Consider the following 17,272-nt stretch of genomic DNA (forward strand, 5'->3'; position numbering starts at 1 on the left):
TTCAAGCAGTTCAAGTCAAATGAACAGCTTGAAAGGGTCCAAAGGTAAGTGGTGAACTGCCAGAGGTAAATAAAAAAAGGTAAGCTTAACCAAAACTGGAAAATAATGTACATTTCAGAATTATACAAGTAGGCCTTTTTCAGGAAACAAGAAATGGGTTAACAACTTAACTCTATGGAGTCTTGGGCTATTTTGTCCATTTTTGAATTCTTTTCATGTCTTTGTAAGTCATTTTGTGTCTTTTTTTAGTCATTTTGTGACTTTAAGTGTCTTTTTTTGGTCATTTTGTGTCTTTTTTTAGTCCTTTAGTCCAACATAAAATGTGATTTTGAATCTTTTTTTTACTTTCAAAACACTATCATGCTCAATAAAGAATTTTAAATGTTGCAAATGTGCATTAATTTCAGAGTACACTGAGACATTAAACTGCATCATTTTCAATTAAATTCTGCAAAAGTTTGTGTGTTCTAAAACTTTTGACCAGTAGTGTATATATAAAACAAAAACTAATCCTGGCTAGATTTCACTGCTACTTATTACAGCACCAGTGGAGTTACCTTGTTTGTAACTTCAGTGTTTTCGCTGTGCTCCGTGCTGCCGTTTACGTTCCAGCGGGCGTCGTCGATGTCGGGCAGGTTGCCGGGGCCCTTCTTCCGCTTCAGCTTGGCCAGAATTGAAGACTCTCTCTCTGGGAATGGAGGCATCTCTTCTAAGACTGTGGCCTGTGGAGGGACAAAGGTACTAACTCATTATCTTGCGTAAGTCAAAGGTAATGCTATAATAAAGCTGTTGTTTAACGCCAAATTATTATTATAACACATTTAGGAGGGTATAAGCTAAGGGGACAGCTAAACTTCAAGGTCCACCGCACACGCACAACCAAAAAGAGCTTTTGTATCAGCATCTACGGAGTTAAATTGTGGAATAAGTTAAGTGTGGAAGTACAGAAAAGCCAAAACATAAGACAGTTTAAAAACAAATATAAAGACATCATTTTTACAAAGTACAGAAATTTAGAAAAGCCTCTGTAACATGGACATATGTAGACTGTAGTTTTATAATATACATGGTAATTGTATTTATGTTTATAATATTTATATAGTAATTTACAATATACATGTATAGGTATTCACAATGTAATATAAATTGTTTATAGTATATGTATATATATATATATATATAATTATTTATAATATTTGTATGTGACTATATTGATTATTCATATATGTATATACTGACCCGTTAAGGACTAGATACGTTTTTTTACTTCTTCCTACCCCCTTTCGCAGAAAGGGGGTAGAAAAGGAAGAAGAAATATTATGTAGGACATTACATATATATATATATATATATATATATATATATATATATATATATATATATATATATATATGCAAAATACCAACTTTTAAGGTTAAATTAAGCATTATTTGTGTCATTTTTTTAAGGCCGACATAAATATTCAATCAATATCACTTTTAAATGTTCCAGTTGGTATTTTGCATATATATATATATATATATATATATATATATATATAAAAATAAAAAAGACACTGAGCCTCCACTATATCCTTGCTCTGACTCTAGACTATAGATCCAGAAACTTAATTTCCTCATCTTTGATTGCCTACTTACAAAAAAACTAAGGGGAAATGGTCCAATGACTGTGCAAGATGGGCAATTTGGCCATTTGATACACAAATTAGAAGGTCAAAAACTAAAAATTTCGCTTGGGAACCATTTTTTTGGACTCAGCACCCTTGAGATATGTAAGGTAGGCCGGTTCCTGACTTGTACCCATAAATGCTCCTCACTTCTTATAGGAGGCCCTTTTTCTGAAATCCGTCTAGACTAGGTGTCCAGTGTCCTGTGGGTGTTTTATTCTGTATTTTGTCCCCTTCCTATAAATTCCACTCACCAGTATGTCGGTGCTGGCGATGCAGCTGAGCCTCAGGTACTCGATGGCTCTCTGCTGAAGCTCAACATCAGCATTGCGAAGCTGGCTGTCTGAGCGCAGGACGTCTTGAATCGTGGGCTTCACTTCTGGAAACAAGTTAATGAACTTGATGTATGCAGACAGCAACAGTGCCCGGGTCGGCACAGAGCACAGGTGGAACTTGGAGTGGAGAAGGTTAAACTGGACCAGAGGGCTGAAGGAGAAGACGAAACAAAAAGACAAAAGTCAATATTTTCCTTGTATATTGAGCTTTTTCTGCTGGTTTAATATGGTAAACACAGCAGCATGTTTACTTTTAAGATAATATATTGGCGTCAGCAGCATTTTTTTTAAAGGTTTGGTTCACTCAAATGACATATTTTCTCAATTAAACCTGGTTGTATCTAGCCATGCAGATGGTTTTGGCTTCATTAAAACCGAAGGTAACTTAAACAGAAAAGTCTCAGGGCAACAGGGACACTTTTCTGGAAGAGACATTGGGCCTCATTCACCAATATCTTCTTAAGAATCTTCTTAGGTTCTTTCTCAAGTCCTTCTTAAGAAGATTTCTAAGAAGACCCTACGTCAGATTCGTCAACGTGTTCTTAAGCTGCTGAATTGTTCGCAGAATGTCTAAAGCAAAGCGTAAATCTGTTGGAGCACAGGTAAAAAGAAAAAAAACTTAAGCAGTTCAGAACTAGAAGTTCTGCTGCAGGAGATCACTTGGAGGAAGAAAATTATATTTAGCAGCCTTAGTGCAGGTTGCAACAACGCAAACAATTTATCTTCTGGAATAATACCTTTTATATATATATATATATATATATATATATATATATATACATATATATATATATATATAACCAGAACGGACAGAGCCCTCCTGCAGCAGCAATATATATGCTATTGTTTTGTAGGCCACGGATGAAGAAACTAATCACTAATCGATGGCATGATTTCCAATTTACTTGATTCATGTTAAAGCGTTGGCACATTTAATTTAATTGAAAAGAAAAAAAATGAAATTATTAAATACATAAATATGACGGAAATTTCACTGTAATGTATTTTATTGAACTTAACAAAAGAAGACAACACAACCATGCCAACATGTCAGCACTGAAATGTGCTTAAGAGTACTCCTGAGAGTTCATAGGATTTGTTCTTACCTAAGAAAAATCCTGGATAAGAAAAAAATTCATGAATGCCACAATCTTCGTAAAATCTTAGAAAGAAGGACTTAAGAACAAATTTGTTCTTAAGAACGGTTCGTGAATGAGGCCCATTGTTGTTACATTTTACATTTTGATACCAAAAAATGTATTCAGATATCTCAGAACTTGGGAAAATGAAATGAAAATAATCTGATGGTTGAATACTAGTTAGTAGTTATGTGCTAGTAAGGCTTTTTGGTAGATTGGTGAATCAATCCACAGTTTAAACATCAACTAAACTCAAATGAAAAGTATACAGTGGATTGCTCTATGAGGATGCTTTTTACCTGGAGCGTGAGTCGCCAGCAATAAGGTTGCCAAACTCTCCCAGGATGTAACCGCCCACCTTCACCAGGTTCTCATGGCAGGCGGGAGCCTGCAACGCCTGCAAGTGTTCACAAAGCAGGACGACATTGGGTTAGTTTTATATTACACACTGTTTCTACTGCACGTGAGGTTTGAAATGGAACAGACAGCCAACTTTGTTCATGTGGACCTCACATTGTCCAGCAACAAGGATGTAATCCCTTACTGCAGGGGTGTCAAACTCAAATACACAATTGGCCAAAATTTAAAACTTGAATAAAATCGTGGGCCAACATTGAACAAGTTAACATTTTAATATATATCAAACATGTTTTGCTTTAACATTAAATATGGAACCAGCAACGCTTATAAACATACAATATATAACTAAATAGTGCAGACATCAAATTTCATATAAAAAACACATCAATGTCATTAATTTATTAAATAAAAATTAAATAAAAATCGTATGCCTCTTTTCTATTTGCATCCTTCTGATTTAAATATCAAAATAAAGTTTTTCAACAGGTTAATACATTTAAAAATAAAATAACAATAATAAATCTAGTATTAGCGGTAAATGCGCCGTATAATACCGGCGGGTCAGCTTTTGTAGTACAATAATAATATAATAATTTGATATTGGCTCGCGGGCCAAATAACATTACACTGCGGGCCAAATTTGGCCCGCGGGCCAGAGTTTGACACCCCTGCCTTACTGTGTTTCTAATGTGTAGAGTACTTGAGGGCATTTTAGGGGTGAAGTATTATTGGGCCATATTTGATTGCCATGGGTAAAACTTGATTATTTCATACTAAAAAACAGGTGTTTAGGGAGCCCCCTCAAGACCACCCAGTGCTAAAAATAAATCTGTGTTTAAAAGTGCACTGAAAAGACCATATAGACCCATTTTTATACTTTTTATACTGTATATTCATATTTATTCTGCACTGGAATTCTACTCCTTAATGCATACTCCTTTATACACTTTATTTTTTATTATATTTTATTGCTTGAAGTATGCCTAGGTTGTTCTTATTTAATTGTGTTGTTAGTGTCTCTGTGTGTAATGCTGCTGCTACACTGTAATTTCCCAGCTTGGGATAAATAAAGTCAGTCGATCTATCTATCTATTAGGGGTGTGCCATATCGTATCGTTCACGATAATATCAGTATTTTTTTTTTATGGTTAAAAAAAATGCATATCACGATATTGGCAACATTCCTACTTCTTGATGTAGTGGTTAAAGTTGTTTTAATCACAAAAAGCTACTTACTCTCTGTCGCTAAACACATGCAGCTTTCAAAATAAGAGCACAGTGTGTTAACAGAATCCACCACAGAACTTACAAGAAGACTGTCAAAATAAGACGCCTTAAATAAAACATACAAGAACCTTTATTCTTCTTTACAAAATGTCATTAAAATATGCCCCCGGAACCCCTCAATGGTTATTTTTTATTATTTGCTCATACTCAAGAGTCAAGAGTAAATGTTTTCGTATTTGGCAACAGTTGGGATTTGCACTTCACATTAAATTTTAGATTTTTATTTATTTATACAGACTAAAAAAAATATTTTCTATATCTTTTTAAGTATTTTGTGATATCGTGAAGAATAATCGTTATCGCAAAAATAGCCTGAAATATCGTGATATTATTTTAGGGCCATATCGCCCAGCCCTACTATCTATCTATATATGGATTCCCACATAGTGTAATCCCAGTTACCCCACATTTAATCCTCTTGGTGCACATGCAGCTTTCAAAATAAGAGCACGGTGTGTTAAGAGAATCCACCACAGAACTTACAAGAGGACTGTCAAAATAAGATGCCTTAAATAAAACATACAAGAACCTTTATTCTCCTTTACAAAATTTCATTAAAATATGCCCCCGGAACCCCTAAATGGTTATTTTTTATTATTTGCTCATACTCAAGAGTACATTTTTTTTTATTTGGCAATTGTTGAGATTTCCACTTCAAACTACATTTTTAATTATTTATACAGACTAAAAAAATTGTTTTTACTTTTTAAGTATTTCCTAATATCGTCAAGAATATCGTTATCGCAAAAATAGCCTGAAATATCGTGATATTCTTTTAGGGCCATATCGCCCAGCCCTACTATCTATCGATATATGGATTCCCACATAGTGTAATCCCCAGTTAGCCCACATTTAATCCTCTTGGCCTCCTGGAGAGACAGATGCTTTTTGAGTTTGCACCGATCTGTGAAATCTTGCCCACCTCAAAGACGGTCTTGGCTGCATATCCTTGGACGTCATCTTGGTTTATGACAATCTGGATGACACGGTACCACACCTCCTCGCTGACGTAGTCACCAGCGATGCGGATGAGGTTGAGGATGGTATCTACGTACCAGGTGTAGTCCACCGCATATTTTTCTGCCAGGATGGCCACTTTGAGCACCTGAGAGGAAAAACAACTGGATGAGGGCGAGAGCTGCAAACAGAGGGACTAAATGGTGAACAGGCCTGTACTGATGACTCACTATCTCCTCTCTGATGGAGTAGTCGGCGTTCTCCAGGTAGCCCAACATCTCCGCCACGATCTGCTTGGCGTTGCTGCGGTCACACATGGCGTAAAGAAGATCCACAGCCCGCTGGCGAACACTCACATCTCGCTCCGTCTATATATATAAAAAAAAAAAAGACAACGAAATAAAATCATGTTTTTACAAAAGAATCCATCAGACAGCAACCGAAAAAGGAACAGGCTGAAGCCCCACTAAAGGCTTATTTTTGCCTCTCCTGTACCATCTACATGCATAGACGTTACATTATATACATTACATTAACTGAGTAATTCACATTGTTACAAAACACATGATACCTTAAACTGAAAAATCTAATTTCATTGTAACCCTTGATAATTTTAGACTTTAAAGTCTTCTTGAAAACTAACATAGAATTACACATCTTTATTTCATCATTTAGTCCATTCCATAATTTTACACCCAAAACTGACACACATCTGTATCTGAGATTAGTTCTGACTTTCTGAGTTTCAAACATTAGCATTAACCCCCTTAAGTTATAAAAAAGTTATAAAACTATACAAAACAAACATGAACAACGTTTATGACAGAAGTTAATTAGAAAATAAATTACAAAATTAAATCCAGAATGTTGAAAATTAGGTTATACTATGCTTTAAAGTATTCAAAGCATTCAGGAGTAGTTTTGTATGGATTAAAGGTGAATTGATGGAGCCATGGATGCACATATATTTTTGCTGAGCAAAAAATCTACAGTATCTACAAATAAGGTGTATTTATGTCCTGATTGATCCTGAGATTTAATTGATCAGTTTGGTCATAAAAGGTCAATAGGCATTTCTGGAAATGTTTAACAAAAGGAGTAACATCTTGGCTCATTAGTGCCACAGACAGACATTGAGGATTATGGTGGATTATGATAAATATCTATACATTTACAAACATACTTGTAAGCAATAACTCAGACAATATAAAACTGTTATGGCAGAGGGATGTAGAAAACACTTCAAATGTGGAAAATAGCTGAAAATTACACTGTTTTGCTGTTGTGTTTTTTGATTTGTTTTTGTGCTTTTTGATTTGTTGTGTTTTCTGTTTTTTTGCTGTGTTTTTTGATTTCTGGTTTTGTTTTTTGATTTGTCGTGTTTTCTGTTTTGTCGTCGTGTTTTTTCATTTATTGTTGTGTTTTCTGTTCTGTCGTTTTGTTTTCTGTTTTGCCATTTTGTTTTTTGATTTGCGGTTGTGATTTGCCCTTCAGTGGTCAACCAATGCAATCAAAAGGTTCTAAAAGACATTATCGGCTGTACGTACTCACCTTCAGAGCGTTGATCACAGTATCTATGTGCGTCTTCACAGCCTCGTGAGAAAACTCAGAGCTGGCCAGTGTGCACATGCTCTCCAAAGCCAAATAGCGGAGGTTGGTTTCTCTGTGCTGCAGGAACTGGCCCAGCTGGTTGCTGGCTCGTACCAATAGGGTGGGCTCACTGAAAGACAAAATACGAGAAGTAGCTGCAACTCTAAAACTAAAACTAATGTGAGCTGGGTTTGCTTTGTCTCTTTGATCTGAAGTTTAACCCTTGAGGTTCACTTTTCAAAAGTTACTGATGTTTGATTTCCTTAGAGCAATAGTTCTCAACCTTTTTGAGTCGCGACCCCCAATTTAACATGCATGTTGTCCGCGACCCCCGCTCACTGAACACAATCTCACACGCACAGTTCAGATCATACAAACTCAGTTGATACGACGACAAATAATGAAGCAGACTACTAAACTAAAACATCTCTCTGACCAAAATGACATACAATTAAGCAAAAAAGGACTCAAATTGACCACAAAATGACAAAAAATGACCAAAAAAAGACACAAAATGACTAAAAAAAGACACAACATGACTAAAAAAAGAAATAAAATGACCAAAAAAGACACAAAATGACCAAAAAAGACCAAAAAAAAGAGACAAAATGAACAAAAAAAGAGACAAAATTACCAAAAAAGACACAAAATTACCAAAAAAACCCACAAAATTACCAAAAAGACTAAAATACATTAACACCTTAACACAGTGGAGACAGAGCTGACCTCCAAAATGATTTGGCGACCCCCAGAAATCATCTTGCGACCCCAATTGGGGTCCCGACCCCAAGGTTGAGAACTACTGCCTTAGACGACAAAAATGTCCACGTCAACAAACTCTTATAAAATTATAAAGTAGTAATATTTGGCACTTTCATTAAGTTAAAAGTTAAAGTTTTAACCAATTTGTGTTGTGATTATATCTGCAAACTATTCATTAATTTTCAGAATTTCAACCCTTTAATTTGCCCCATTATAATCATGAGAATAGCAAAAAAATCTCCTCAGTGATTTCAAAAAGGAGTTAAAGATAGAGTGAAGTGTTCAATTCTTGGTGTATTCATGCAGTGAGACAGTTCAATGTCTACAGCTTAACTGAAAATTAACATCTCAATCTCAATCTATCCAGCGACTCAATGTTAAAATTCCACAGAAAATGAATCAGAATTCCCTGATGTTTCCTTCTTAAAACACCCTTTGACATTCCATGATATTGCATGAATTCAATGAGCAGCAGAAAGCTTGTCCCAGTCAGGATGACCAACCTGTCATGGTGGATGATGAGGGAGATGGCTTCAAACAGAACCGCATTCTTTGCATTGGAGTGCTGGACCTTCTTGGACTTGGGGGGCTCCTGGGCTTTGTTGAGGATGGTCTCCAGACACTCTGTCAGACGGCTTCGCAGCGCTGCATCCTCTGCAGCAACAAACAATATAAAATAACACCTCTGAGCCTCTTTTCATGTAATTACATTACTCACATTATATATAAGTGTTGTATTATTGTATTACATTCTATAATCATAAATATAAATAAATATAGTCATTAGTAATTAGTCATTTATTTATTTATTCCAGCCATAAGGTGGAAATGTATTTATTTATTTATTACTCTTCCCCTCATTTTGTCCTGAGATTGTTTGCACTGTGGTCCATTGGGGACTGGATATTGCTGCTACCCTCACACTGATTTGTTGCCACTGACAGAGGGAATTGTTTGGTTTATGTGCTGTCCTGCTTTTGTTTTGTTTGTTTGTTTTGTTTGTTGCTTTGTTTTTGCTTTGTTTCGTGCGCTGTCTGACTGGAGACTGCAAACTGAATTGCCCTATTTGGGATAAATAAAGTTGTTTGAATTTGAATTTGAATATAACAAACATGGTAGCTACATCACAGTTGATACCACACATCTTTTTAAAAAATAATTTGAAAAATGTGAATGAGTTTTCATTGCATGAAACCAATAATCTGATTTACGAATTAAGACTCGTCTGACAATGGCAAAGACTTCAGATTCAAAATTTAAATTGAATTTTGTTTTGTGACCTTAAAATTGAAAGAATTGTGGATTCAGAAATCGTGACACCCCTAAAACCTGCTAACACATGACTGTAGTGTACCTGGTGGAGGGTAGCACTGAAGCAGACGCAGCAATTTGACCGACAACCATGGTGCAGCAACAAAGTAGTATGTATAGTCCTGTAGGTCAATGGATGCTGAAGTCACGATCTGGACAAGCAGGAACAAGAAAAACAAATGAGCACATGTTAAGATTAGATATTAACTTGATTTTATCATGTGAAGTTAAATAGACACTGACCCTGCTGAGCCTGGCGATCGCCAGTGAGATGGAGGTTTTGAAGTCTTCAGGACTCTTCTGGGCCAGAGTGGTGATCAGGCTGGCAGCTGCTGTCACCACTCCCTGACAACACAAACACACAGCAATTACAAACTAACTGACAAAATATTTCATCATCCTTGGAAACTGTTTTTAAGCATCACAGGGATTTCTACGGTGGCCCTGAAGTGCAAATCACAACAACGAATCAGGAAACACAACGTCAACAAAAAAAACATAACAAATCAAATCAAAAATCACAACAACAAATCAGAAAACACAACAACAAATCACGAAACACAACGATTCATGTCACCCGAAGGTACCTACCTTTTCCGGTTTGGTTAATGTCGTTGTTGTTTATGTTTTATTGTTGTGCTTTTTGATTTGTTGTCGTGTTTTTTGATTTGTCGTGTTTTTTGATTTGTTGTTGTGTTTTTTGGTTTGTTGTTGTGCTTTTTGATTTGTTGTTGTGTTTTTTGGTTTGCTGTTGTGCTTTTTGATTTGTTGTTGTGTTTTTTGGTTTGTTGTTGTGCTTTTTGATTTGTTGCTGTGTTTTTTGGTTTGTTGTTGTGCTTTTTGATTTGTTGTGTTTTCTGTTTTGTTGTTGTGTTTTTTGATTTGTCGTTGTGTTTTTTTGATTTGTCGTTGTGTTTTTTTGATTTGTCGTTGTGTTTTCTGTTTTGTCGTTGTGTTTTTTGATTTGCCGTTTTGTTTTTTGATTTGTGGTTGTGATTTGCCCTTCAGGGCCACCGTAGATTACAGAGAGTTTGCTGACCAAACAAAACAAGAATTGCATCCCAAATCCATGCTACATACTAACTCTATAGAGTATGTACTACATGCTAAAAGTTAGTATCCCAAAAACTTCATATTCTTCACGATTTAGTACAATGCAACGATTTCTAACTGTGAGCAACTCCATTTCCTTTGTGCAACGCATTGTAGAAGAGTAGCGTCCATACTGTCTGCTTTAAGTATACTTTATTTCGTCACTAGAGCTGAACGGTTACTTGTGGCCCCCTTTCAGTTTGGTACACACATCGGTACGCATAAACTTTTACCTTGGCATTCAAGTCAGTCAAACTATGGTGAGCACAAATTAACCCATTGAAGCCTGGAAAGCGGATACGTCATTTTGTAAGTACTTTTTGAATTTCATTTCTATCTGCTACAGAGGCTGAAAAATCTATTATTTAGTAGAAGCGTTGACACTTCTGTTGAATTTCAAAAAAACTTCAGGTTTTAGGGCAGGGGTCGGCAACCTTTTCTATGAAAAGAGACATTTTTAGCCAAAAAAGAGAAAGAAAAATCCCTCTGGAGCCGCATCTTTGAGCCTTATAATGAAAGTAATTTGCTAATTTCTCGCTGCAAATCAAGCAAATCACTCATCGTGAAGCATTGGTAGTGAATGTAAACGAATCTGTCTTTTCTTTTGTAACTATTTTGGGGAAAAATTTAGAGGAAAGGGCAAAGGGCCAGATGGTTATATAGGCTATGATGCACATTTAAGTCGACTAAAATATATATTTTTTCCTGTCTATAGGATAAAGGTTTGTCAAAGCAACAGGGAGCCACTGCAGATGGCCTGAAGAGCCACATGTGGCTCTGGAGCCGCAGGTTGCCCACCCCTGTTTTAGGGGTTATTTTAAAACCGCCCAGAGGTTTTACAGGCGTTTTAGGCCTCAATGGGTTAAATAGCAGAGATGGAAGAGCTTCCCGTGTGTTCCCAATCAGCAATGGAAAGAGAGCAATGCTTAAGACGAGGACGGTGTGTTGCTGCTGCTCAACCAGTTAATAGTCTTTTGTGCCCTCTTGCCTTTTGGGAAAGTGTTTGTTCAGTGTCAATATCTAACATGGAATTGGGCAACAAGTTGTCTTACCAGGTGCTGATCATTCAACAGATGGACCACTCGTGCGGTCCATTCCCCCATGGGCACCAGGTCCGGAGACGTCCTGTTGAGCCGGAGCAGACACAGAGCTGCACTCTGCTTCACGCTGTCCATCGTGTCCCTGAAGGAGGCAGACAACTTCCTTCATCATACCCAACATTTATAAAATATACAACTCAAACGGCCACTGTTACAATTTCATACTTAATATTATCAACCACTGGGCTACAATAAAATGAGGGAAAAAACAGACTCAGTCTAGACCAGTAGTTCTCAACCTTTTTGAGTCGCAACCCCCAATTTAACATGCATGTTGTCCGCTCACTGAACAGAATCTCACAGTTCAGATCGTACAAACTCAGTTGATACGACGTATTTTGGACAAATAATGAAGCAGACAACAACTAAAAACAGTCAGCTTCAAGCCAGAGACTCCTTGTAAAGTAATAACTTGCTACTTTGGCATTTGTCAGAAAAGACAGAAAATTACCCAAAAAAAGAATCAAATTGACCACTAAATGACAGAAAATGACGGTGAAGACACAAAATTACCAAAAAAGACACAAAAGGTGATTTTTTTTTTTAAAAAAGACAAAAAATGACCAAAAAAAGTAAACAAAATTACAAAAAAAGACACCATATGACCAAAAAAAGACACAAATTGACCACAAAATGATAAAAAAAAAAAAAAAAAAGGAAACAAAATTACCAAAAAAAAGACACAAAATTACCAAAAAGTCTCAAACACATTAACACATGAACACTTTAACACAGTGGAGACAGAGCTGACTTCCAAAATGATTTTGCGACCCCCAGAAATCATCTTGCGACCCCAACTGGGGTCCCGACCCCAAGGTTGAGAATAGCTGGTCTAGACAACTGACTTTAGATTAAAACATGAAACGGTAAATTCTGTGATTGGATGTGAATTCTCTTAAAGCATCATATCAACAGCTGCACCACTTACAATTAAACCACTTTAGGCAATAACAGAGTGTAAATACAGTGAATAGGTACTGAAGAAAAAATGCTGACCATAAACAGGAATTGAGACTGAGCTAATGGAAATCTTAAACATTATAACTTGAAGTCAAATTCTTATGTGCATGTCACCACATGTTACTTTTGCAACAACAAAAATTCTTACAGGCAATTTCTTATTCTGCCATCAGTTTATACGTCTTGTTTTTTTTATGACTAACAGTGACAACTTAGCTTTTTGTTTGAACCTTTGAGCCAGTTAAAATACCCATGCATTGATGTTTGTGTACACACCCTGCCACCAAGATGCTGGGGATTTGAGAAGCAAAAGCTTCAGCCATTTCTCTGCTGCCCACATTAGCAATGCAGTGCAGGGCCAGGTTCATGAAGGTCGGGTTGCGGCTGGCCAGGTCGTTCTTAATGCCGTTGTTGATCAGACGGATCAGATCGCTGTTAGAGTTCACCAGCACTGAGATGAACAAGTAACCCTGAAAAGGGGAAAGAGCAACAATTTAAGGAGAAACAACATACACTACCGGTCAAAAGTTTTAGAACACACCAACTTTTCCAGTTCAAGTCCAATGAACAGCTTGAAAGGGTACAAAGGTAAGTGGTGAACTGCCAGAGGTAAATAAAAAAAGGTAAGCTTAACCAAAACTGAAAAATAATGTACATTTCAGAATTATACAAGTAGGCCTTTTTCAGGGAACAAGAAATGGGTTAACAACTTAACTCTATGGAGTCTTGGGCTATTTTGTCCATTTTTGAATTCTTTTCATGTCTTTGTAAGTCATTTTGTGTCTTTTTTCAGTCATTTTGTGTCTTTTGGTGTCTTTTTTTAGTCATTTTGTGTCTTTTTTTAGTCATTTTGTGTCTTTTGGTGTCTTTTTTTGTCATTTTGAGTCTTTTTTTGGTCATTTTGTGTCTTTATTTAGTCCTTTAGTCCAACATAAAATGTGATTTTGAATCTTTTTTTTACTTTCAAAACACTATCATGCTCAATAAAGAATTTTAAATGTTGCAAATGTGCATTAATTTCAGAGTACACTGAGACATTAAACTGCATAATTTTCAATTAAATTCTGGAAAAGTTGGTGTGTTCTAAAACTTTTGACCGGTAGTGTATGTAATAATAATACATTTTACTTGGAGGCGCCTTTCTTGGCACTCAAGGACACCGTACAAAAAAGATAGAAAAGATACAGCAATAAAATACACATAATTAATAACAATACAATAGATAGATTATGTGAAGATATTTGTATACCTCGTGGTATTCACACCCCAAACATAAATATTTGCATGACAACTTTAGACGCTGGATGAACATGAGGACAAACTTACTATTTGTTTCTCTGTGTACTTGTTGGAGCTGAGCAAGTTGACAGCCTCCATGTGTCCAAAGTCGATATCATGGCCCAGAAGGAAGATGAAGAGCAGCTTGCAGACATACTTTTTTTTACTGTAACCGTCAAGAGCCTTGTCTCCTATCCACACACATGCAAATAAGACACACATAGACACACATCCACACCCAGACACACACAGATGGATTTGAATGTCTACATGAAATCAATCCAGATCGATGCACCGTTAAACCTCTTTTACTCTGCAGCTGTTATCCTGTGCAGCTGGCTAGCCAGGAAGTTCAACATGCTTCTTTAGTGTTTAGGAATTAGTGGCATCTAGGGGTGAGACCCCATACCACACTTTAAACTTCAGCTCAAGGGCAGATGCATTTCAGAAGCTCCCCTGAACTCCTGTGCTACCCCACATTCACAAGTATAGTTAATTTTGACTGACATGACATAAGCAATGATAATGTTATAAAACAGCAGAGAGTTGTATGAAAGCAATTAATGCATGTCCAAAAGCATTTATAATTTGTTGTAAGGAGAAACTGCTAATATGATGAGCACAAATGACTAAATGTTGAGGAGGTTGAACTTACTGTTGTGCAAATGTTAATATTGATGTGAGAAATGCACCAAATGACAAATAAGGGAGTTTAAAGCGCCATTAAAACTTTTAAAATTGTGTATTTACAAAAACACAATATATTTACAAGTACACTCGTATTTGTAAAAACCAAAATACAAGTTACAAATTAGAAATTTGTATTTGTGGATAGCAAAACACGTGTGCAAATCACAAATATTTGTAGATCAACCCCTGTGTGTTTACAAGTATTAATGAGACAAATTTAAGCCCATACACATGGCACTAAAACACAATAGTAAAGGGGTCAGCCCCCATTAATCCCAGTGTTGGATTTGTTGTTGCTAGGGCCATCAATTTTTCTAACTTTTATAATACTTTACAAAGGCACACATAAAAAAACAAGCATGGTCGAAGAAAGGACAGCATGTAGAGCAGGGGTGTCAAACTCTGGCCCACGGGCCAAATTTGGCCCGCTGTGTAATTTTATTTGGCCCAGAAAGGCAATACCAAATTATTATTATACAGCGCGAATAATACTACAAATCCCAGAATGCTCTGCTCGTGTTTTGGCTTGAACACAGTAGATCAGTGTGTAGCAAGGCAATGCCAAATTATTATATTATTATTGTACTATAAAAGCTGACCCGCCGGTATTATACGGCGCATTTACCGCTAATACTACAAATCCCACAATGCCCTGCTGTTGTTTTGGCGCGTCAATCAGGACAGGACCCAGAAACGCTCCTCTGTGACAGTCGTCATAGCAACCTCAAGCTAGAGCTGTCTCCCAGCTACCCCTTCCCAAAAATGGAGAAAAGAAAGGCAGAATTTATTAACCTGTTGAAAAAGTTTATTTTGATATTTAAATCAGAAGGATGCAAATAGAAAAGAGGCATACGATTTTTATTTAATTTTTATTTAATAAATGAATGACATTGATGTGTTTTTTAATTGAAATTTGATTTTGCATGTCTGCACTATTTAGTTATATATTGTATGTTTATAAGCGTTGCCGGTTCCATATTTAATGTTAAAGCAAAACATGTTTGGTATATATTTAAAAGGTTTATTTGTTCAATGTTGGCCCGCGATTTTATTCAAGTTTTACATTTTGGCCCATTGGTTATTTGAGTTTGACACCCCTGATGTAGAGAATATGCTAAAATAATTATAGTCCAGAATGCTGTGCACTATGGGCAGAGGAGGCAGCTTCACTCTGGAGCAAACTAATTATAGGCAGCATAGAACAGGTGGCAGGAGAAACAACACCAGACACATTTACACTGAGGTGTGTGTGAACTTTTAGAAGTGCAGACACGGCGACAGACATTCAAAAACTCTATGAACAGACTTTAACGAGGCAACGCTGAGACAAAGTCACAAGATGAGTGTGAGATGGATTAAACAGCAACAGGAAAAATTGTGTCATAGAAGGAAGAGTTATTATTCTGGTCAAAAGATATAACAGGTGCTACACATGAGTTTTTGGATGCAGAGCCTGGTTTACCAAAATTGTTCACTTACCTTTAAATTTGGAGCGGATATTGGCCAGTTCTTTGTTTATCCGCTTAATCTCCGCCTCTTTACTTTTACCTGCAAACAGATCAAAATAGTTTGCCTGTTATATTACAGTCTATTAGGGGTGTGCCATATCGTATAGTTTATGATAATATCGGTATATTTTTTTTATGGTTAAAAAAAATGCATATCACGATATTTGCAACATTCCTACTTCTTGATGTAGTGGTTAAAGTTGTTTTAATCACAAAAAGCCACTTACTCTCTGTCGCTAAACACATCTCACAGCTTTCAAAATAAGAGCATGTGTGTTAACAGAATCCACCACAGAACTTACAAGAAGACTGTCAAAATAAGATGCCTTAAATAAAACATACAAGAACCTTTATTCTCCTTTACAAAATGTCAGGAGAATAAATGCCCCCGAAACCCCTAAATGGTTATTTTTTATTATTTGCTCATACTCAAGAGTCAAGAGTAAACATTTTTGTATTTGGCAACTGTTGAGATTTGCACTTCACACTACATTTTAGATATTTATTTATTTATACAGACTAAAAAAAACATATTTTCTATGTCTTTTTAAGTATTTTGTAATATCGTGAAGACTAATAATATCGCAAAAATAGCCTTCAATATCGTGATATTCTTTTAGGGCCATATTGCCCAGCCCTACAGTCTATGATAACTCATAACTGAATAAAACCTAAATTATCCTTGTTTACACTCCTTTAACCCACCATTTTGATGAGCTGAGCAGAATAAGTTCCACTTGCTGTGTTTCTTATTATGAAAGAATGTGTCACTCAATACAACACTGTAGCCCTTTTATGTGGGTTTTCATAAAGGACAGTAGCATTTGCTGACTTGGAGATATAGTAGCTGCATTCAGTGGCCCCTTAATTAGCTACAGCTTTATTAAAAATAACATCTGTATGCCAATTGTCATCCCATAATTACTAAAAACGGATCTCAAATTTTACATCAAATAATATTTTAATGTTTAAATCTAAAAGTTACTTGATTACTTTCTAATCTGTTATTTACTCTGTATGCACTTAGAGTAACACTTCAGTTCACATTTCCCTTGATATGCCTGTGTGTTTATGTTCAGAACTGCACTTTAAATTAGCCATTTTCTCTTGATATGCGTTTGATAATTTGTTTAGTTACGGTGTTACTTGCAGGTAATTTAATTGATGTGAATTACATTGTTTATGGTTGTCATGACAACATGGACCACAGATGGTGGTGCACACATTTTAATACATG

At 36.1% G+C, this 17,272-nt stretch overlaps 1 protein-coding gene across 2 annotated transcripts in view; it reads right to left on the reverse strand.

The window, feature by feature from the left end:
- LOC131986713 (AP-2 complex subunit alpha-2-like) overlaps window positions 1–17,272 on the reverse strand; it is a 32,557-nt gene that overhangs the window by 12,015 nt on the left and 3,270 nt on the right. For both annotated transcript variants that reach the window (XM_059351808.1, XM_059351816.1), the window contains exons 2-14: window positions 16,007–16,075; window positions 13,886–14,028; window positions 12,836–13,029; window positions 11,552–11,681; window positions 9,651–9,752; window positions 9,451–9,559; window positions 8,600–8,750; window positions 7,296–7,464; window positions 5,975–6,112; window positions 5,710–5,892; window positions 3,440–3,537; window positions 1,921–2,152; window positions 558–722 (exon numbers count right to left, since the gene is read on the reverse strand). In XM_059351808.1, coding sequence (XP_059207791.1) covers window positions 558–722; window positions 1,921–2,152; window positions 3,440–3,537; window positions 5,710–5,892; window positions 5,975–6,112; window positions 7,296–7,464; window positions 8,600–8,750; window positions 9,451–9,559; window positions 9,651–9,752; window positions 11,552–11,681; window positions 12,836–13,029; window positions 13,886–14,028; window positions 16,007–16,075 — 1,883 coding nt within the window. The remainder of the gene's footprint in view (window positions 1–557; window positions 723–1,920; window positions 2,153–3,439; window positions 3,538–5,709; window positions 5,893–5,974; window positions 6,113–7,295; window positions 7,465–8,599; window positions 8,751–9,450; window positions 9,560–9,650; window positions 9,753–11,551; window positions 11,682–12,835; window positions 13,030–13,885; window positions 14,029–16,006; window positions 16,076–17,272) is intronic.

The sequence above is a fragment of the Centropristis striata genome, chromosome 2 (genome assembly GCF_030273125.1).
Source record: "Centropristis striata isolate RG_2023a ecotype Rhode Island chromosome 2, C.striata_1.0, whole genome shotgun sequence".
Classification (NCBI taxonomy): domain Eukaryota; kingdom Metazoa; phylum Chordata; class Actinopteri; order Perciformes; family Serranidae; genus Centropristis; species Centropristis striata.